Source organism: Podarcis cretensis (assembly GCF_951804945.1).
Source record: "Podarcis cretensis genome assembly, chromosome: 3".
NCBI lineage: Eukaryota > Metazoa > Chordata > Lepidosauria > Squamata > Lacertidae > Podarcis > Podarcis cretensis.
Window position 1 is genome coordinate 64349458 of NC_137172.1, and position 23431 is coordinate 64372888.

Here is a 23431-nt window from a genome sequence, read left to right on the forward strand (position 1 = left end):
ATGAGGGGTACAATTTTGCAGTTGTGCCATTTCAGAATATCCATGCCATCACATCTCATAAAATGCAAAGTAAAAGTAAAAAGTATCCACTACATACATATCCCATTAATACTTTTGTTTGAGCCTAAATCTCTTTAAGTCCAGCATCAGATTCAGTGAGCCACACTTGTTCATTTTCCACTATATTTCTATGGAATGAGATAGTTAGAAACCATGCAAGTTGTCTGATTGTCATAGAGGACAAACGCTGGCTCCCTTGGTGCTGCACCCCAAAGTCACCTTTGACTGGACTTAACTGTCCAGGGGTCATTTACTTCCTTACCTATTACCACAGAGCAAAATTATCATAATAATAGCACTGTTAGCATTTCTGTTTCTAACTAACTATTATAGACAATTTACAATCAAGACAAACAAAAATATATAAAAGGACTTAAGCTAAAGAAAGTAGCAGGGTTATTTTTTTAACAGCTTAAAGGTTGTACTCTGCAAAAAAAAAAAAAAGTATAAATCTGTCTGTTCTACCTATCTGAAATCAAGGTTCACTGGGGGCCAGGGCTTCTCTTGAGAGACTCACCAGATATTGGGTGCTACAGCTAGAAAGGCTTTATCTTGCTACTGAACCACCATATTTCTGATGGTTGGGCAGGCTCAAATGGAGGAGACAATCCTTTAAAAAATCTAGTCCTAAACTAGATTCTGATGTTACTAGATCTAATTTTGGATCTAGACAATAGTGATCTGTAATTGATCTCCATCATAGCACTAAGGTAGAATATGTAGGTGCTGCGTTACATTGAACATATCCTGTTGTTTTTTAAAAAAAACAATAATACTGTACAGCAGTAACATTTGGAATTGGTATGTGGCAGTTTGTATGCTTATTAATTTCTGGCTTTAACTACCATATCTTTAAAATATTCTGACATTGCATTTAGCTGATATTTTAAAATAATCAGTGCACACAGGTGTAATTTTGGGGTTTTTACAAATCTCCCCTCAGAGTGAAAACTGATGTTAATAGTCATTACGTTGTCAATAACATTTAAAAACAAATGCAGTCCCCGTTGAAGACTCATTCAAGCATAGATTCATAACTTGTGTGTGAGAATGTATGTGTATGTTTTTGCTAAACACACCTGAACATTTCAAGGGGGTTTAAAAGCTGTGGAACTGTTTCCTCCTTTTTAACCACAAAGGGTGAGAATTTCATGCGTGAGGGATCTTCTTTCTGAAGCGAGGTATATTCTACCCTCATTCAGGAAGCCCGTGGGTTTTTTGTCGTACATGTGTTGACCCCATTTTCTTCTCTCCCCCCCTTTCTCCTTTACTGATTAAAGTTTTCCTATTTTGCAGATGTCAGCATACTTCAATAAGTCAGGAGACCAAAGATTTATTTCAGAGAATGACACAGACTACCTGGCTACACAGTAAGCAACCATTTGTGGAAAGCAGCCTGCTTTGTTTGTTCCATTGCTTAAAGGTAAAGGTAAAGGTACCCCTGCCCGTACAGGCCAGTCTTGACAGACTCTGGGGTTGTGCGCCCATCTCACTTAAGAGGCCAGGGGCCAGCGCTGTCCGGAGACACTTCCGGGTCACGTGGCCAGCGTGACATCGCTGCTCTGGCCAGAGCCAGAGCCAGAGCCAGAGCCGCACACGGAAACGCCGTTTACCTTCCCGCTGGTAAGCGGTCCCTATTTATCTACTTGCACCCGGAGGTGCTTTCGAACTGCTAGGTTGGCAGGCGCTGGGACCGAGCAGCGGGAGCGCACCCCGCCGCAGGGATTCGAACCGCCGACCTTTCGATCGGCAAGCCCTAGGCGCTGAGGCTTTAACCCACAGCGCCACCTGCGTCCCAAAGGTTCCATTGCTTAGAAGTAGTAAAAAACAAACAAAAAACCCGGTGATTTTAATGTAACTCTAGAAACTAAATGGTTCAGAGAAGTTAAAGAAAATGTAAACAGTGGTTTGTATCACAACTGACAGTCATATTCCAAATGTCCTAAGAAATTTATTGTGTCATTAATCCATGATATTACTTTTCCTTTCTTTGGATGAACTACTCATAAAAGATTTGATCCACACATTCAATTGCTTTGTTAGATGCACTATGTAGAAACCAGAATATGGGAGGCTACTGCAGGAATCAGCGCAATATGCATTACAACAAAAGTTCATAAGTTTAGGCTAAAAGAATACTAGGCAGAACAGAGCCAATATTCAGGTCGTAGAAAGCTGAAGAAAACTACACAGGGGGATAAGGAGATGGGAAAAGAGGAAAACTTGAGGGCAAGGACTCAATGAGCACTTAGTCACATTCCAGCATGCACTTACACTGGTAGTTTCTTTCCTAAAATACTCACTGATTTCTTGCCCTCCACATTTTCCCCTAGTCCACTGCTAGTTAGTAATGCTGGGCAAACTAAGATATGCAGATCTTTGTAGTTATACTAACAAGGTTAAATTGCACTGTCTATAACTGACTAGGCTACTATGGGGTTTTACCAATCAGAGTTGCATCTGTGAATTCTTGATCTTTTCCTCTGAAAATATGAAAATTATTCTCTTAGCATCTCCCTACCTGGATTTCTTCTGAAAGATCAATCAACAAATTGTCAAAGGGTTAGTTTAAAGTGTTCACCCACTTTCAGCATACTTGTCTTGAGGATCATGTTTCCTTTAGACACAGTTTTAGTGTGTCCCAGCACCATGAGATCAGCCCGCAGTAGCCTCAGAAATGGAATCTAAAGGCTAGTGATTGGGAAGAAGCACAGTCTAAATAGTTTTAGTCTGACAAATTTCTAACACAGTCTTTTATTCTACTTTCCCCATAGGAGTGGAAAGAGGAAGACAAAGAAGAAAGGCATACAAATGGAGCAGGCGGAAGCCACAGAATGCAAGGCTAATGCAACTGACAACTTTCCATCTAATGATGTTGAGGATGAACCTAAGAAAAGCATGGTGAAGAAGAGGAAGAAAAGAGCTGTCAAAACTGCAAGTTCAAGTGGAACTTCGAATGATGCTTTCCAGCTGGACTCTCCCAAAGCATAGTCTCTATTTTGTTTTTGGATGCTGATTTCATCGATAAAAAGTTGTATGGAAAAACATTCCACTGTTTATCGTGGAATGATGATATCATGTTTATCATGGTGTGGTGAGCCCAAGGAGAAGAGCATGTACTGAATGTTCCACTGAAATGCATATGAGTTCAAGCAGCAAGTATGACTTCAGTATTTCATTTTTGCAAATAGAAAACACTTTGAAATATCTCAATATTTCTCAATTGAAATATCTTCAATACTATTGAAATAATCAGTTTTTGTTGGGCCTATTCATGTCAAGATAAAGTGGTCCAAGATAGTTTGTTTAAAATTTTAAAAAGCACTTTCATGGGTAAAGTCAAAAGAACTGTTTACTGAAGAATAGCCTTTGCAACCGTCTCACATACTGATGTGCATCTGCAAATGAGAGTGAATAATCATATGAATAAATGCCAGCTACCATCACTACAGAATGCAACAGATAGCTTTTTGTATATTGATATTTAAAATAAAAGTTTTAATGTATATTATTAATGCACATTAATGTTAATAGTATTAAAACAATGCAATAGTAATACAATAAGTTTTGCAGAATTCTGTTTTTGTTAAAGCATTGCCAAATTCGTTTTCTACTTTGTTGTGAAAACCTGTTTTGCATCAATATGTGGGTGGGATATATTTTTGTGTCATATTATGTTTATGCTCAGGTGTAACTGTTTTTAAATTAAAAGGCATTAAGTTGTGAAGGAATTATTCATGATGATTTCCGGTGACTTTATTTATGGTCCTCTTGTGTATGTTGACTGCGGATGTCCAGGTTATTTATACCATGTTAGGAAATTCTGCCCCCTTCCTTTCTGAGGCAATAAATAACATAAAATTAGAAAACCCTTTTTTAGTAGTCATGGCATTTGATTTCATTAAAAAGAAAGAAGTGAGAATAACCATGTTGACCACTGATGTGTAAAATAACATCCAGATGCAAAGGATTAAATACTATATACATATAGTATCCCTGCATATGTTTAGCAGACACTGAAACACATAAACATGTTTATCTGCATAAAACTCAGTTTCCTCCTTCAAACAACTCTTGTAAAAATGTAGTTTGTACAGGAGAACATTGCAGTAACCCAGGCTGGATGTAACTAGGTCAGAGGTACCAATGTGGTGCCTTCCAGACAATATTGGAGTACAATTCCCATCATCCTTGACAATTGGCTGTGGGAGTTTGAGTCCAGCAACATCTGGAGGGTGCCATGTTAGCTATTCCATGTTGGTTATAAATAAGTGAGGCCAGATACAGTATACTCCCTCCAATTAGGATTTTAGTTTAGGAGTCAGCCAAAGGGTCAGATCATTTCTATCCACATCAGCAGATTCATCAGCCAACAGCATCTGCATCTTACCCAGATTACTTTTCAGTTTATTTGTCCTCATCTACACCATAAGTGCCACCAGACACTGATTCAGGGTTTCCACAGCTTCCATAGAATCAGAGTATGGAAACAAGAGCTGTGTATGATCGGAATACCGGTGACACTTCAGCATAAACTTCTGCATGAATTCTCCCAGCTGTTTCGTTATAGGTATTGAAGTGCATGTGGGACAAGGTGAAACCCTCTGACACCCTGTAAACCAAATGCCATGGGATAGAGGACTAGTCCTCCACCTACAAGGAACAACCCTCCGCCACATTGGGGAACCAATGCCACCATAAAACAATACCTCCCAGCCCCACCTTGGGAAGGTTTTGATGGTACTGAATGCTGTTTAGGGGTCACAAGTAACAATGGGATCACACACTCCACCTGTGTATCTCCCCAGTATAGATCATCTACTAGGGTGAGCAGGTTTTTTTTTCAGTTTTAGAATCAGGTTGGAATATAGAGTGGAATGGATCTAGTTAACTGGTTCCATCCTGTTAATCTGTAGTTTAATACATGAAATTGAGATGCCACTGAATGCATATAAAATGTGTTTCCGAGAATACCAGATGTTTGTAAAGGACTGGGGGCTATCATTCGTTCAAGTCAAGTTTAGAGGACTGAAGTCACAAGAGCTTGTTCCCTTGTGATACCGTAACATTGCATTTCAGACTCCTCTGCATGCTTAATATTCTAGCTCTCTGCTCTTTTAATATTCTAGAGCTGCTGCTGGTGGTGTTCTCATTTTGTTTCTTTCTTTTTTTCCTTTACACAAAATCTCTCGTCATCTTCAGGTTTTGAAAGTAAATAGTCTAGCGTGACATCATGCTATGTATCGGAGAGAGCTGAGCAGTAGCCAAGACCTGGATGCTCGTTTGGAAGGCATTGTTAACTATTAATTTGACATTGTGGACACTGAAGACAGAAATAACACTTCACATAAACACCATACTGATGTGGCTGTAATCAAAGGCACAGCGCCTCCTTTCATGCTAGCAAACTGGGACTCCAATTATGTTCACTGCTCTGAAGCTGAATAGAGCTGCTTTGCCACACTTTCCAAATTGAGAGTGGAGATGCAGCAGCAGTCTTTTCTAAGGCACTGTTCCAAATAACAATTAAGGAGAGAAATCAGATAAAAGGCCCAACATGAAGATTTATGGAGCTGAAAACATTCTCTTTAAAACAGTGTTGTTGCTATTGTCATTACAAACAAAAGCATAGGTTTTATTTGCATTCACCTTCCTTTCCACACATGGGAGTTAAAGTTTTCTACTGCTTTGCATTCTTAGGTGCAGAATTAATAGCTATCTGCCTTTCTTTGTTACACAAAGTACACAGATATATATTCAACAAAATGGTGCACAAGTGATTTTCCAATGCCTAGCATTAATATCTCGTCTCCCTAAATATGAATAAGTATCAGCACATCACAAAACTATTTCACATCATTCTTCTCTTTGCAGAATTCTAAACAACAAACCATACAAAATCTTCTGTTACCTTTTCAGAGACGATTTTTCCCAATAAAAATTATATGTAGTAGAGGTGTCTTTTGTCCAGGGATGCGGAGAAATGTTCATTTATGGGTTTTAAAAGTGTTCATTGGTGGAATGGGTTTCTCAAACGATCAGTCTGTCAACAGGGAGTGTGTATGTGGTGAGGGTGGAATCAATTGAGCAGATTGATATTGGAACTGAATCTGAGAATCTTTTTGGTCCCAGCTTTGCTTCTCCCCTCACCTGTTGAAGCTTGAAGTACAAATGCCTGTCTGAATGTGGTCTTGATCTGCATCCTGCAACATGTTGAGCAACCGCACACATGCACACGTACATGCTAAATTGTTAAGAACTGGGTCACTGTATTTTCTCAAACTCGGCATCATCTTAATAGGTATCACTTCAGTTCTGCACAATTTCTTAGCTGCCACTCAAAATCCTCCTCCCTCCACCCTTTAATAGGAACATCCACAAACCGGTATGTGGAAGACACATTTCTGGCTGCCACCTCATATCCCATCTGGATCACATTTTAAAAATTTGCTCTATTTATTGGAAGCTTATTTGGATACTTTTATAAAATGGTTCTGTTTAAAGAAAAATGTATTCCAAAGCAAATGCCTTTGTGTTGTTGTTTTAGTGAAGTTTCAAAGTTAATCGAAAAAAATAATAATTTGGCATTGCATGATTTATTGGGCAAAACTTTCCTGGCTGGAGAGGGTTTCCTAAAAAGTCTCCATATAACTCAAGTTAATTACAAAAATTAATTCTGAAGCAAAGAAGGATAAGCTATATGGGAACAACATCAGGAAGTTTAAAACATGAATTCTATTGAAACAGTGGAGCTCTGGAAAAACCTGCTACAAGCTTTTGTGCATTTAGGGGGTTTAGAGGCTGGGCATGATCTGTCGTTTTCTGTTTTCCTTTACTTTTATTAAGTTATAGCCCATCTTTTTTGGAAAATCAAAATAGCTTTTAAAGTCTGTTTGCTCCTAGTTTAACATATATAAATAGTTTAGCAAAGGCACAGTGAACAGCATACTGACAAACCATTAAAAGGAAAAGAAGAAGATGACACAAGTTTCCCTTGCCAGCTCCCACAACCATCATGTTGCATTTGGGTTTTGCCTTAAAGTCTTTTAAGAAACAGACATTACGAATCAGAGCAGTGTACTTGTAGCATCACTTAATTCAAAAGGCAAAAGGGGATCACAATCAAACAAGGGCTAATGAGAACACAGAGGAACATGACAATTGAGAGTCTCCGTTGACTAGCGAACTAAGTCTGCCGGCTGGACCCAATTGTCTACCAAAGAATTGAATGTCAGGATCATTTAGGGTTAACAATGGTCCAACACAAGAAAAAGCAGACAGCTATGAAAAATAGCCGGCATGGTAGCCATTCTGCAGAGACCAGGGATACAAACTTGATAATGAGGCAGTGCATTCACTGCATCCTTCTGCTCTAATTACTAAGGTGAATAGGAAATACTTAATCGAAGACGGGAAGAGGATAAAGAAGGGGGACAAAACACTTGTTTTGTAAACACAAATAGGAGAATATTATTTAAAGAAACCTTTTCTACTATATGTGAAATAGTAGCCACAACTCTGCAGTAACTGCAGCATACATTAGCAGGTGCCATTTATGAAACACTTGCAGTGCAGTAAGTAACCAAATTCTTTTTGTAAAAGGGGAACTGTTCAGTAGGTGATGGTTTTTAAGTAAGCAGATATAATTCTGAAATCCTAATGTGTATTCTATGGAACTGTTTCTTTAAAAGAATAGCTTACCTCTAATAATAAATACACTTTCATCATTTAAAAAAATAAATGAAAGAATCAACATTGTACAGGCAAAAAAGTAGAATTTGTGTGTTAGAACAAAGATTGGCAAAACATGGATGGGTGCTGTGTCTTAAAGTATTTTGGTCAAAAAATATATCATTTGGTAGCTCTGACGGGAAACAATAGCTGGTGGTTAAAAAACCTTTCATTTCTAGTTCATTTTCATCTACAATGATTTGAAAATGATAATTATAAAAGTTCCACATCAATTCAAAGTTCCTTTGGGTTTCAGCTATTAAAGTATACATTTAGAAATGAACTATGTAACATGCAGAAAGTATGACTGAGAAACATCTATATAAGAAAGAGGGCTCACTCTGTTTTGAGGGATAAGCAGAAAAGTGACAAGAAACCAGAGCATGGTAGTTTGTGGGATAACTTTCTTTCACAAGGAAGGGAAATTTTAACCTTGTCCTCTGCTTGAGGTAACCCATTTACTTTTCAACTCTTTCCCTTATTCTGAGGTAAATATGCTGCATTTCTTAACATACATATTGTGTATCTGGGTTCTTCTTTTGGCACTCTTTTGGCATTGTTATTACAAGATAATGTCAGACGCTAATAGGACTGGGCATTCCTCCGTTTGCTAAAGATTGATCAGGAATACTCAGTTTTGTGACTGCCATTCAGCTGCTACTGTTGTTATTTCAAGGACCTGCAGTTAAGTGGAGAAAACTTACTAAGAACACTTTTCCAGTGTATGAAGAAAACACACTAAGCAGGGACTTGATCAAATGGCCTACATCAAATGACACCTGAGCAAATAATGTCATCACCATTTGTTCAAATTTTTAATAACTCATTTTACTGCATTTGTGGTACATTTCACAGGTCTGATCAGAACGGAGATGGAACACAACTTTAGGACACTACACTGCCTTGAGTCCAATGGAAGAAATTTGATATATGAATAAAATAAATTAATTATCTACTAACAGCCAACATCCCTATTAACTGCTCTCTGGGGGTTGAATTTGAGGCAATACAGACCTCCATATTATTCTGAGATAACTGTCCTGTCCAAGACTACAACTCATCCTGTACTAATTGGGGCTGATGGGAGTTTGAGTCCAGCAACATTTGGAGGGACACAGCAACGTCAGATTTAGAGTGGTGCAGGCAGCCCCCCCCAGGGTATTAAGCTGAGGGGAATGCAAAATTGAGAAGACCCATAACCTAAAAGATCCAGTGGGGTAGGGGATTTTGGCCTAACACAGGGCACCATATTACAAGAGTTTACCAAAGTTCACTCCTAACACATGTTCTCTATCCCTTTTGTAGGCCAAGGTTGTGGTTAGGAGTTAAAAGCAGAGCCATTGCGGAGGTGAAGAGAGCAATATCTGCGGCTCCAGATACCTTTGGGAAATCTTGGTTGGATATACTGGCCTAGCTGAAAGGCCAGTCTTTTGGAGATTTTCAGCCTCAAACTACAAAAAAAGAACAGATTATTTCTTAAGGTTCTTTTCTAATTTTATACCTGCTAACAACCTGTTTGTGCTATCAGTGCAGGTTTGCTACTTTTTATATTCTTTTTATTCTTTAAATAAAAATGTGTTGGTTTAGCATGTTGATAGTTGCTCTTTGCATAACACCAGTCAGCTGACCAGGGATGTAAGAGTTACCTGGTAACAGATGATGCAGGTGGTCTTAAAATAAGGCGGGGGTAGAACTGCCTTCCCTAAATGACTGCTCCTGGCTAAAAGGCTCCAGCCTTAGGGTAAATGGGAATGGAGGCGAACCCATTTAGCCTAGTGCCTGAGCAGGTTTTTAGTGTTCAGAGCCAACTGGCAAGGCTCACCGTTCACTAGAGCCTCCTCTAAAGCAAAATCTGGCCTGGTACTCTGGCCTATCAATGCCAACTAGTCATGAGGCTTCATCCAGGACATGGGGCAGCATGTCACTAAATAGCAATTGCTGAGAAACGAGAGGAGGAAAGGCTATTGGCTTTGTGTCCTGCTTGTTCTGCTTTCCGGTGCGAATGTGCAAAACAAGATGCTAGTCTCAATAGGCCTTTGGTCTGACCCAGAAAGACTCTCATCTTTTTATGGGCGGAGCCTCATTGCGGGGCCTCGCTGTCATTTTAACTTCCCAAATGCACCCGAAAGAACCAGAGTGTAGGGTACTGTGGGGAATTTAATGGTGGCACCCAGCCACCCAGTACTCCTCAGGGCACTACTGCTTCCCAACATGACTGCTAGGCAAGCCACCTGTCCCACCAACAGAGGACAGTGAGCACCAGTGCTCACTTTGCCCAGGCCTTCATTGTGATAGCCTGTGGCTCTCAGTTGGTTGCAGCTTTGTACCTCAAAGGAGTCATTTTCCTTCTTCCCTAGTCTAGCTGTATTTATGTGCTGTGAATACCCCCCTTGAGTGAGGAAAGTTAAAATACCAACAACGGCAGTGTATTCAACTGAAGCAGCATTTTCACTGTCATTGTCTCGGGGGCTGACCAATTCCCTTTTCATTTCCTTGAAGTATTCCTTTAAGTATTCCTTAAATACTTTTCTTTAGCTTGCAAATGCTTCTTTTAATGGAACAATGTATCTTAACAGTAAAGAAATACATGAATGCATGAAAAAAGCAGACCAATTTTTAGTTACACTTCTATAGTTACACAGGTTGGAAGCGCAGAAAGCTAGCTGCAGCAGCTGTAAATTTTCTGAGAATTTATCTAACCACAAATACAATGAAATGGGGAAATGGGGCTATATTAAACTGTGCAAGAGAAGCTGCTGGAACTCAGCCATTTCTGCAACATCCTGTAATTAATTTATTATGACAGGTCTGGCAAACTGAAACACCCAATTCACTTGCGACAGACTTGCGACGATATAGATATTTCAAACTCTGTAATAATCACATAAAGGGCAGGTACGTCTGACCAAATGTGGCAGTCAGTGGCAAGGGCAAGACTGTAAAATTAACTGAACAAGTTGCTTCTCCAAGATGGCTGCTACCAAGACACTTTTCTGCTGCCTGAAGCAGTGCCCAAATGGTACCTGCCCCCCAACTTGGGCCAACACTTTTCCTATCCCTGCCTTCATCTATCCCTCCCTCACGGTGTTGCCTAAAGGAAGTCCCTTGGCCCTGCAGAATCGACAGGGCCTCCTCTGTCCTTTTGACCCTAGAAAAAAAGAAAGCCTATCTGATGAAGAGTGCATTCTTCTATCAAGGTGCATTTCAGTATGGATTGCACAATGCCCCAGTGTTTGTCACCCTCAACTTCAAGTTATGTTATTATACCACATCATGTTATGTAAAGAAGATGAAGAGTTTCCATTATTTATCTGAACATCCAGAAATGCAGACAAATAATATTCCTTCAGCTCAGCAGGATGAGGAAAATGAAACTGCATTTTTTGAGGGTTTGAACACAAAACAAAAGAAGTAATTCGGCAACATTGTGAAAAACATTAAACAAAATGGCTGTGCTTATGTCACAGCTGACATAGGAAGCCTATTACAGATAGGTAGCCGTGTTGGTCTGCCATAGTCAAAACAAAATAATTTTTTTTTCTTCCAGTAGCACCTTAAAGACCAACTAGGTTAGTACTTGGTATGAGCTTTCGTGTGCATGCACACTTCTTCAGATACACTGAAACAGAAGTCACCAGACCCTTCTATATAGTGAGAAGGTGGGGAGGGGTATTACTCAGAAGGGTGGTGGGATTGGGTGATTGGCAGATAGCTGTGATGAGCCTGTTGACGACTCTTAATGACTGCAATAGGTCTTACAATAGGTCTTATAGGTCTTACAATAGGTCTTATAGGAAGCCTATTGTGTTCAAAATCCTCTGTCACTCAAAAATGAGCCACGTGGTGTATTCAGATACACACACAGAATTACTCTGCAATGTCAGCAGGGGGGTGGGTTATGTATACAATTTAAGAAATGTTTTCCCTATATTTGTTTGCAGTGTTTTGGATTCGCCAATGGGAAACTAGAGCTGAAATACATCATAGCTTACCTTGTAGTTCTTCACCTCTAGAGGCAGAATATACCATTCTAAAGCCATTCCTAAAAACAGAGCAGCCCATGAAGTAGCATAGTTCAGGCTTTGATGATCAAATCTCTTTAAAATATGCCATAAATATAGAACAGGAGGAGCAAAACAAGGCATGGAGGTAGGGCGAGTAAGTTTTGTAAATGTCCAAACATTTTGTTTTGATTTCTCAATGCTCCCCATTTGTATCTATCTGCTTAGGGATTTGCAGAGGTAGCATGAGTCACAACCAATGAAACGGTAGCAGAAAAGAAAGGTGCAATAATAATAACAATAAACACTTACTACCCATGTTTAAATATTTATCTTCATAGAGGTGGCAAGGTTCATTAGATCCCATAAGTACAAGGGCATTATATTGGTTGTCATGCATTTATTTAACCGGAAGACTTTTAGCCATTCATACAAACTGCTCTGCGTGCCGTCTAGAGAATTTTAATAGCAACAAAGAAAGAAACTTTAATTTTGTATTGGGTCTTGTTGTATGTGTGTAAGGAGTTACTCTAACCTGTCTTGTCACAACACACAATTGTGCCTATGATGATTGTGAATGACATCAGCCTCTAAAAATGCTTTCTATAGCTGAGTTATAGCAATGTGCATAAGCCTTTAATAGGCTTATGAAAGACGGGGAAGGGAAACAGGGGGTTAATCCTCATTATGGTTTAGTAATATGACATAATGAGAAAGTGACATTTGAAAAGTACACACAATGAAGAACAAATGGATCAAGAGTGTGCCATGGGCACTAGAAGAGTCACTCCCAATCCTCTCTCGTTAGCAAGTACATGCTGAAGGCATCCCTCGTCATCTGCAGGATTTAACTGGTGGCGGCTCAGTTTCTGGGCCAGTCTATACACAAGCTGCTGCTTCCTCTCTGTTCAGTCCCTCCTGTGCACATGAGTGCATGACGAAACCTCAGCGTGCATCAGGGTTTAGGCTCCTATAGCCCAAAGGCATATCAATCATCACAGTGGTCTTCTGATTTCCTGCAGCTTGTACTTGTGTAGAATCTGACTCAGGGCTTATCCACACTTAACCTTTCCTCCGCTCTTTCCATGCACGGTATGCAATTTAAAGAGCCATGTTCAAGCAGCTTATTTATTTATTTATTAGTTTGCTCCAGAGCTTTCTCCATGAAAACCCAGACTTTAAAGCTCAATCGGAGCACACATCAATCTGTGGACAACCTGAGTTAGTGTTTGCACCAATTTAACTTTAAAGTGTGGGTTTCCACTGGGAAATCTTGGGGCAAAAAAACACCCTCCCCCCATACTCTTGACACTGAACATAAGAGCATGGCCCTCTTCCTGCAAAGAGCAGGCTTTAAAGCTAAGTATGGCTAGCTAAGCCCTTATTCTGAGGTTGCTCTGTGTAGTCCCAATTGTATTACACCTGAGCTGAAATGTGAGAATTGGCTTCTTCAGTCTGTTTCAAAATTGTTGGAGGGGAGGAGGGTGGATAATATCCAGCAGACTTTCCAACCTGCTATTTCACAAAAGGGTAGATAATTTTGCGTGCACATATGGCTCCAATCCAATGTGATATTTTTGAAGAGGTCAAGGGGGTTGGCTCCTCCTCCTCCTTCTCCCTCTCTTTACCCATTGCTTGTTCCATTCACCAGTATGTTCAAACAATCTAGGTCCTTTCAGCTGAGATTTTTCAGAAGGTAATTGGGGATTTTTGTTTTCATGCTTCTGCTAACTGTTTGGAAAATATTCATCAGAAACCCCCGCCCCTTCCTTTTTGACACCCACAAAAAGAGTAGATCAAAAAGGCAGCAGGCAAGCCACTGTGGGCCGGGCATTCCATAAACAGGGTGCCGACACTGAAAAAGTGCTTCCTCTGGTTGCTATTTAAGCTATATTACTTTGTAAAGTGCCATGCTTTGATTCTACTACGTAGTACCATATAAAATTAATAAAATGATGATAAACCAAAACAAAAAACAAAAAAATCCTACCATGGCTATTCTGTGAAGCAATTCCTGCCATAACTGGAAAAAAAAATCCTAGTTTTACAAAGATGGACAAAGCTATCTCAGTCAGAGCAAACACTGCAGCTGCTGTTGAGCTAGTAGTAGCCACTGGTGTCAATGCTAGTAAATCTAGCCCTTTTTCTCTGACACTCTCTCCAGAGCTATGGGCAGCAACATAAGTGCAGGGCTGTGAATAAGAGCAGAAGAGCATTCTATAATCATGACCTTATGCTGGAAACTTTGGAGGACATGCACTTTCAGGAAAGGAAGTGCTAAAGAAACTGAGGAAGTTCATAAAAGGATGGAATCTGGTCCCTATGTGTAGAAGAGATGCTTGTTTCATCAGCAGCCTAAAATTTAAAAAATAAATAAATACTAGGAAGCATGTTCTGCAGTGCTGGACTTTATCTTCCAACATCAGGCAACCAACCTCGGCTAAGCATCAACTGCCTCTGCGCCAGCATTTCCACACTTCTTTACTTGGCTGTATGTTTTCAAAAGAACAGGCCATGAATTACTAAGCAATGGTATGCTCAGATGCGGCTTGACATGGCAGGCTGGGGACCTTTATCCTCAAGAGCATAAGAGGCCTGCCCACCTAGGCCAGTACTGTACACTGTTCTCACAACTAACCAGAAGTTCATGGGAAGCTCAGAAGCAGGACTTGGGCACAGCTCTCCACTTGTAATTCCCGGCAACTGCTGTTCAGATGGATCTACGCACATGTAAACATTCACAGATAACTTGTGGGAGACTCTGCCCCAGGTACCTAAGTGGGCACAGTGACTCTTGTTTGAAACAAATTCCAGAAAGGGAGAGAAATGTTGCAAGTCAGGATTTTGATGGTAACATTAGGTGACCCTGGAAACACCAGCCTCTAATTACGCTCAGGTTAGCTTAAGTCAAGAAACTTTTGCCTTTTAGGGGTTTTTTTGTTTTGGATCTGTTTCTCTCTCTTTCTCACGGCAACTATTGTCTTTCCCTTTAATAGCTGGGCCCTCTTTGCTCTAACGCTGAGGTGGAGCATGGCCAGAACAGCTGAAAGCCTTGGAGTCTTTGTTCTCTTGGAAAGGGGAAAGGCTCTCTTCCCCCCTAGGCTTTATAGTACTCTTAAATGAAGATATAATTATGATCCAGAGATAAGAGGTACATGTTGGAGGTACTGGAATGAAGAAAGAAAGGCAGCCCCACCTCCGCAGTCATCACGAAATGAGAGTGTTTGTCTATGGGATGGGATGGAGTTAAGTCAGGAAAAACACTTGCCTCACAAGTTGTATAACCCACTCCCTTGCATGAATCATTAAAGCAGTAATAAACATTTCCCCGGTTTTGTTTGTTCCTCCGTCCTCCGGTTTCTCTCTAGCAAGGAACTGGGGAAGGGGTCACCAACCTTGGGGACCTGCGGGCAGTGCTTTTTTCTTCTTCTCCTAGAAAAATAGATGCTGGTACTCACCATGAAGTTGTTATAGTAAGTGCAACAGTTTATAACAAAGCAGAGAAACTGTTGTGGACACACCCACACCCACCACAATCTGTTTTATTGGCTATACTTCTCTCAAACTTAATTTCAGCTGGGGAAGTGGATCCTATGGGCATCAGGGAAGGCTTTGGCTGAGCCATGTGCACCTGTGGGCACCATGATGGCAACTTATGAAACAGAGCAAGACATGCTGGTCCAAGACCTTACCAAACGTTGCAGCTCTGCAGTGTGAGTTGGTGTCAGCAAGTTGCAGTCTTTCAGGGTATGGACAAGCACATTGACCAAATATGAGGCAGCTTCCTCAGACTGCAAACCCGTACACCAGGAGTGGGGAACCTTTGACCCTCCAGATGTTGCTGGCCCATAACTACCAGCATCCCCAGCAAGTAGCTGATGGCCAGGGATGCTGGGAGTTGCAAGTCAGCAAAATCTGGAGGGGCAGGGCTCCTGCTTCCTTAAGATCTGTATGGAAGAGTTCATTGCAGCAAATGTAGTTTGTCATGCTTGTCCTTCCACCCCCAACTTTCAAAGGCACAGGAGCCTTGCTCACTTTTGCATCCAACCACTCTAGTGTGTTCATATGTTGCGACACCACCAATCCTTGTGACATTTCACAGAACAAAAGGTGGTCGCTGCCTTGGGAGATTACTTCTGACAGTTTGCATCCTTAACATTTTTTGTTCATTTCTTAACAGTGAAAGTCATATTGAGCAAACAGGTGCTTAAGATCTAATCACAGGCAATAGTTTTGCCAATGCAGGGCAAAACAGAGCTTTCCTGTTGCACAGGTCCTTATTTGTTAACTTCCCCATATATAAAACATTGACTGAATAATGAGACGTAATGCTCAACAGCAAGAGAGAACACGGGAAGGAACGAGAGTTATGTGCAGCCCCAGTTTGTCATTTGTTAGGAACTACCTATGTTGGGCTGACAGCACCTATTGTTCTGATACAATTGAAGGGTGTCCAAGTTCTTTGCATCATTAGATTATCACCATGGTGCTAAAGCTTCAGTTCCTGCACAATCTAGGAGTTTCAAGGCATCATGAAGCTTTTATCTGTCTCTCTCATCTAATCTCTGTGAATGAAGGAGCAAAGCATTTTTTTAACCTGAATGTAAGCTTGGCCACACCTGTATATGCAAAATGACCCTGACTTATAATCACAAGAGGGAATGGCATGTTAAGTTCCTGTTTTCCTGTATAGTCAATGTCATGTAAGTAATGAAAACAACTTGTTCAGATAGAAAAGATACTGAGAAATTATGGTAATGTGAAATGTAAAACCAGATAGTTCAAATAAAAGGGTGCTTTGGATAGTAACAGCAAGACTGTTGTTGTTCTTTATCTGTGCAGTTGCTACTAAGATTTATACTCTGTCCTTCACATACATCATCAGGGTGAATATATTCTTTCCTGACTGTATGAGATTGTCATTATTTTCTGAAATGCCTGCTCAGTTTATGGTTCCTAGAGGGAGTATTAAAAGGCTACAGATTAATTCATGTGCACTACAACTTTCATCACTCCCAGCCTCTTGTAGGCAATCGCCAAGGATGTTGGGAATTGTAGTTGGAATACATGGAGGACTCCATGTTAGCCAACCCTGGTATACTAAACATTTATATTCTGGTCCTTTCCCTCGCCCCCACACACATATACAGGCTCCCACAAAAGGCTAAAAATATGTTAGCCTTCATATCACCACACGTCTGAGGACAGCTCCCACACAATGTATCTAATTTGGCAGTTCCACTGACCCACACCAACACCAAATGCTCCAAAAGTGACAAGTCTGTCAGACTGTGCTTTTTAAAAGGCCTTGTCATGCATGTTCTGAGACCTCTGGAGTATAAGGTGACAACTCATTACATCATGGATTGCTGTGCCATTCTCAGTCATAATGTTTTCTGTACATCTGTGGTGAGATATACTGTATCCTCAAAGTATTTTAACACCTTGTTAAAAGACATGTTTTAACACCTTGTTAAAAGACATGTGATCTCCCTAGTATATATCACAATTCTGTGATGAGTGGGACTGTTTCAATACCAGATTACACTGCCTGCAATCCTATACATACTGAGCTGGGAGACTAAGCTCCACTGAAAACAGTAAGATATACCTCTGAGTAGACATGTATAGGATTGCACTATAAATTACTTACATACTCTGTGCAGCAAAAATATCAGCATAGGTTACAGGCAAAAAAGTGTGAATCAATCCTGAACAAAACTATTTACTTGCCAATAAACCTTACTGATATAATAGGGAAACACTGCTAATTAATTCTGTTGAGGACTCTAGTGTCAGAAATTAAAGGGATGTTTTTTAACCCCCTGCAACAGTAAACAAAACAGCCACAACAATCCTGATGTTCATCCATAAATAAGTGGAAATTATGTATCTTTGGAATGAAGAATCTAGGAACTTCACATATGCACAGTCATAACTAGTTAACAGCAGTATGAAGTAACCAAGTAGGGTAGCTTTCTTTTAAGAGCTGCCTTTGAAGATGTCCTAAGGTCCAGTTTAAAGATGAAGACCCATAAGAAGGGAGAGCAGCAGAGGCCTTGAAGTTGCCCATGAAGAGTTGGCACTTGGGCAGGAGCCTGATAGAGTCGCAGACACACAGTGACAAAATATATATTTAGAACTACTACTGAAGTCATGGATAGCAAATGTGGTACCTTTCAGATGTTGGCCTACAACTCCCATCAGCCAAAGCCAGCATGGCCAGTGGTCAGAATTTATGAGAGTTGTAGTCTAACCATATTTGTTACCCTTACCTTAAATTGCAGAGGCCTGCCTTAAATAATTTCCCAGACACAAGCAGTGCAGCCATCTGAAAAGCAATGGCTTTTAGCAATCAGCTGTGAGTCATGGTAGACCTGTGCAGAGAGCCTGAGTGCCAGGGGAAGTCAACATACAACAGGAAGCAAGTTTGGCCTTTCAGCTCTGCACCTAGGTGCAACACATTAAAGCTGCATGCGTGGTCATCTGTACCTTAAAAATCTTGAGTATTCCAGATTCTTTGGAGGTGACTTACTATATACATTAGGAATGGGCCAGACAGAGTGGTCAGTGGGGAGCTGCATTTGGTTCCCCATCCCAAATACGCAGCTTACACAAAGAAACACAGTTTCTATAGAATACACCATTCTGTGGATGTTAAGAACATAAAAAGAGCAAATGACCTATCTAGTCCAGCATCCAATTTTCACAGAGGCCAACCACACATACATAATTTTATTTGTAAGCCACCTTTCCACAGTTCAAACCGTGCTCATTGTGGCTTACTGCATGGGGGAAATCATAGTCATAAACAATAGAATGTTGAAAATATGTGAACAAACTGAGCAACTGCCATACAAATCACAAGATCTAAAATAAAGATGCAGAAAACCAACAGCAACGATAGCAACCTCCCTGCCGCAACAACAACAACAAAACCCTAACGACATCCCAGCCCTAGAGTCTGTTCAGCAGCCTCAGCTTTTGTAGCTGGAGTCAGTCAGGGTCCTGCCCTCCCAGGCCTGTGGAAAACTAGCAAGCACAATCCTAGCACAATAGGCTCAGAGCAGGGCCAGAAGGTGCAATAATGCCTCCACTGCCCCACCATCATACTGCTTATCTGAGGCATTAAGGCCATCAGCATAAAGCTGAATAGCAGCATAACCAGGGAGTGACTAATTGACTATTGCATATGTCTTACCCCACAAGTGTCCTGGAAAAACTGGGTCACCCCACTTTTCTCATCATGCTCACGCAATTTCACAGTGCAATCTTTCCTCCCCCTTTTTTCCCCTCCCTCCCCCAAAAGTACAGGTACTTTGTCCTGAATCCCTGACCTACCTAGTGTCGTCAGTATGTCAAGTCCCCAGTTGAGGATCAATCCACGTGTCCAAAGTCCAAACTGAAGGACAGTGCTGCAGAGATCCTGGAGCACCCAAGGTGAGGTCCATCAACATGGGCAGCTGAGCAGACACAGCACCTCAGCTCTGCTGCCCTTTTATAATGTGAACAATCACATGCAACACGCAGCTAATAATGTTCTAACAAAATATTTGTAACATGTATTATTTCACAAGAATTACTTAGAATTGTGAAATAATACAGGTTACAAATATTTTGTTAGAACATTGTTAGCCGTGTGTTGCCTGTGATTGGTCAGAGTTGTCTGTTTTGCAACACAGCGGATTTCCTTTGTTGTAGCCCATTTATACTGTAGCATCTGGGCTTGACGAGGCATGTGACCCTCATCTGTCCTGAGCCTACTGCAGCTGAGGAATCACACACCTCCTCCCAGAGCTAATGAGCCCCACCTCGCCAGCTAGTGAGCTGGACTGTGGGCCCTTGCCTGCCTCAGCCTCCCAGACTAGCCATCCCACTGATCCCTACATCTCAGAGCCCACCATGTTTGTGGAGATGGGCTCCTCTGGCTCTGGAGATGGGTCCTGCTGCTCTGTTTCCTGTGCGCTGACCCCCACCCCTTGCGATCCTCCATCATCCCATGAGTACACCCTACACCAACCTCTCCTTCCCCATCCCCAGCTTGCCCTGGTGTGTCCCAGTTCTGGCTAGACCATTCACTGGGATCCTCTTCCTCTTCCCTCATGTCCAACCAGTTCACAACATGCTTTTTCCAGGGCCGTGATCTTGCACGGTGCTCCAAAACGTGAGCCCGAAAAAGTGCATTGGGGGAGGGAAAATTGTGCCATGAAATCATGTGAGATCACAGCATCCAAAATGGCTGCCATTCTCTCATGAGAAAAAACAGGACAATGGCACTATGGAAGATTGTGTCTGGATTTTGCTGTTGAGGTGTTGGAGGGTATGATATGTGACCTGGGCCCAAGATCATCAAAGTTTGTGTACTACTATGACTTGCAATCATGTCACAGTTAGCCTGACACACCCTTATGTTTTAAAAACATCCCATAGTCACAATTTCATTCCACTCTTTAAGAAAAGAATTAAAATACCAGTGTGTCTCAGGATAAGCAGGAAGAAAACAACATATGGGGGTGGGTGGGATGTAGAGGACTGGAGCTGGAAATGTAAGGAGCAGAGGCACCATGTGCTGGTACACCCAGCCGATCTTTTGGACTACAACTCCCATCAGCCCCAGTCATGGCACAAGTTGTAGGCCAATACATATGTGGAGTGCAACAGTTTTGGGGGAAGGATGGCACTGTGCATGTCTCACTCCAACTCACAGGCAGAGAGAGTTTGTGCATCCCAGCAGGGATGTTTCCATTGCTGGCATCTACAGGGATTACCACTCAATTAATTCCTTTCAAATAATTCAGCATATAGAATATGGCTCACAGGAGGCAGATCAAGTCTTTTAAGGCTGGAGTCAGGCTCCTGCCTCCCACTGTAACAATGCTGTCCTTCCTTATTTCTGTCAAGCAGAAACACTATCAAGTTGGGCAACTAGCTTTCGGAAGAAGAAGCTGACCAGGCTGCTATGCCTGAATTAGTGATCTTGGAAAACTAGGCCAGGCCATGAGGTAATCATTTGGCAGCAACATACTGGCATGAGCCTTTTCCTGACTGCTGACTTTTCATTTTATTGTATTAATTATCAATATATAGGAATACTTGCTTGCATATTTGAAGTCATAATTTAGTTCAGATAAAAGAGGCATTATATTTAAATAGATTCTGCCCAACTAAGCTGGTAAATCTGATAGCAATTAAGAATAATTTGAAATAGGCCAGTAGAGTAACTCCAATTGTTCCTTAAAAGGCCAAGATTTGTTAATTCATTAATATAGTTTTAAGTGTTTACATCTCCAGATTTTCTCTATTCCTACTGCTCTTAAAAAGTAAAAAAAAAAAAACAACAGAAATTAAAATGTGTTTATTTTTATTTCTAATGTATTTTAAATGGTGCAGTAGAATCTCTAATGTCTCCACATGTACAGTACTCTTATTCCAGGAATCACTAACACTTTCAACGTCTTGATGGATGTTACCAGTTTTCAAAATGTTAATGTAATAGTGGAATGGACCTCTTTGGAATACAGTGGACTCTCCTTCATTTGAGGTTTTAAAACAGATGTTGGATGGCCATTTGTCAGAGCTCCTCTAGCTGTCGTTTTTGCATTGCAGGGGGTTGCACGAGGTAACCTGTTGGTTTCCTTCCAACTCTACAATTCTATGATTCCTGAAAAAATCACAATTTGCACTTTATCCACTCCACAGCACCAACAATTGGCAGTATCTGATTGACATCTTTTGTTTAATTCTCAGTGTGTGTGCCAAACTACATCTATTAAATTGCTGACTGTCATTTTGACTGGTGTTTTATTTTTATAAAAGTGACGGGAAGACCAGTAATATGGATGTGTGTGTTGTGTGCGAACAAATCTACTGCCCTTTCCTAAGCCCTGTTGGCTTGCTGAGGCCAGGGGAAGAGGTGGCTTTTCCTTACCTCCCCCTCATGCTGTCATCCCTTCCCATAATTAAATATGCCAACTCAGGGGCTGGCATAGTTGAAGCTTCTTTTGAGAGAGTGCCAGGGAATGAGAGGGTTTGAAATCCTCAGCTGCCACTGACATACCCTCACCATTGGTGGGACACTTCCATCAGCAGGATATTTGTGCCTGTGGAGCTTTCTGTGGGCATATCCAGTAGGTGTGTCACTTCAGCAGTGCGGCTTCTTTTCCACTGCACTTATACACCACTTCCTACGAATTCAGTTGATTCAGGTTGTGAGGCTGCACCCTAGTTGATGTTAACGATGGCCATATAATGAAATGGAGCACAGATGGAATATTACTGTTTCAAATGAGTAATAGCATTTGACACATTTGATGACATGCGAGATTTCTAGGAAGATAATCACTGTCTAGAAAAGATTCCAAGGAAAGCTATGAGGAACAAATAAAAAATTTAGGAAGCCTGCCAGGTGAAGACTGAAGGGAGGAGAAGGAAAGGTTTAGAGAAAGGACAACACTCTGAAAAAGTTAGAAAGAAGAGGCAGGTTTTTTGAGAGATTGTAAAAAGAATTGCCTTGCTGGATCACCCTGAGGTCCATCCAGTTCATCATCCTGTTTGCAGCTATGGTCAAGCCAAAGTCTCCAGAAGCTCACAAAAAGGCTATGAAGTGAAAGAATCATTGAGTTGGAGGTAGAAGTATGGCGTGAACAGCAACAACCAGTACTATTATACCCTCTCCTCCTCTTCCTGTTCCTCCCACCCACTGTTGGACTGTTTATAGCTTCCTCCTCCTCCTCCAGTTCCTTTGTTGGTTCACTTCCCATGAGGCATCCCAAAGCAATTTACAACATAATAAAGACATGTATAATAAAATTGTTGCATATATATAAAACTATTAAAACAATTGCACATACAAATTCATTTTAAAAAACAACAACAACTATAGATTTGTTAAAATATCAACAACATGTAAATAACTAGGGTTTTTTCTGGGGATATTCAAAGGTACGTCGTACTGGCACCTCCCCCCCCCCCATTAAAAGTGTGGCACTTACTGAGTTAAAAAAAAAAAGAAGTGTGACACTTACTGTAACAGGCAGCTTTTTTTCTTAAAAAAAAGCACTGTGTAAATAACTGACAAAAAAATCACTAAAAACCAACCAACCAACTGCGAAGTTTTGCTTAAACAAGCAGAGGGTCTTGAAAACGAATGTTGCTCCTATTAGCTGTACTTTAGCCAAGGAAGACTGGAGCATTATGTTTATTCTTTGTGTGACTATAGAAATGAAAACACATCCTTAGCAACCTCTTTTGGATAAGGAAGGGTTAATGAGACTCAGTAAAACATTGACAACCAGGAGGGGCTCCCTCAAGTGAGATGATAAAAACAAGGCTGCACCTGGATGCCGGCAATTTGCAGACAGACACATTCTGGTCAGCCCTTTTGCTCAGCCGCTTTGTTCTGCCAGCTGCCTTGGTGCTTTGGATGCAGGTGGAAGCGTGGACTTTGCTATCTATAAAAATGTTTAATAGTGAAGACCAACTTCCGCTTCACCTCTCAAGGGATCAAGGTTAGGCGTGTGTTGCTATGCCAGACAGCACAGCAAAGCAGCACAGGGCAGGTGGGCAAGAGCCACTGTGCCTAGCTCTAAGATGGAAGCCTCTCTGTGGCAGAAAGCACACAGTGAGAATTTTGCATCTTT

At 41.1% G+C, this 23431-nt stretch overlaps 1 protein-coding gene and 2 long non-coding RNA genes across 3 annotated transcripts in view; 2 read left to right on the top strand and 1 right to left on the bottom strand.

Moving 5' to 3' along the window:
* Nucleotides 1-3791, top strand: part of AHI1 (Abelson helper integration site 1) — a 70987-nt gene extending 67196 nt beyond the window's left edge. The window contains exons 24-25 of the mRNA XM_079970704.1: nucleotides 1357-1430; nucleotides 2835-3791. Coding sequence (XP_079826830.1) covers nucleotides 1357-1430; nucleotides 2835-3051 — 291 coding nt within the window. The 3' untranslated portion in view covers nucleotides 3052-3791. The remainder of the gene's footprint in view (nucleotides 1-1356; nucleotides 1431-2834) is intronic.
* LOC307213039 overlaps nucleotides 1-23431 on the bottom strand; it is an 81645-nt gene that overhangs the window by 47946 nt on the left and 10268 nt on the right. The window lies entirely within an intron of this gene.
* LOC307213175 lies at nucleotides 20064-21499 on the top strand. Its single transcript, XR_013837429.1, has 3 exons — nucleotides 20064-20112; nucleotides 20697-20794; nucleotides 21226-21499. It is a non-coding gene; the product is annotated as an uncharacterized lncRNA (long non-coding RNA).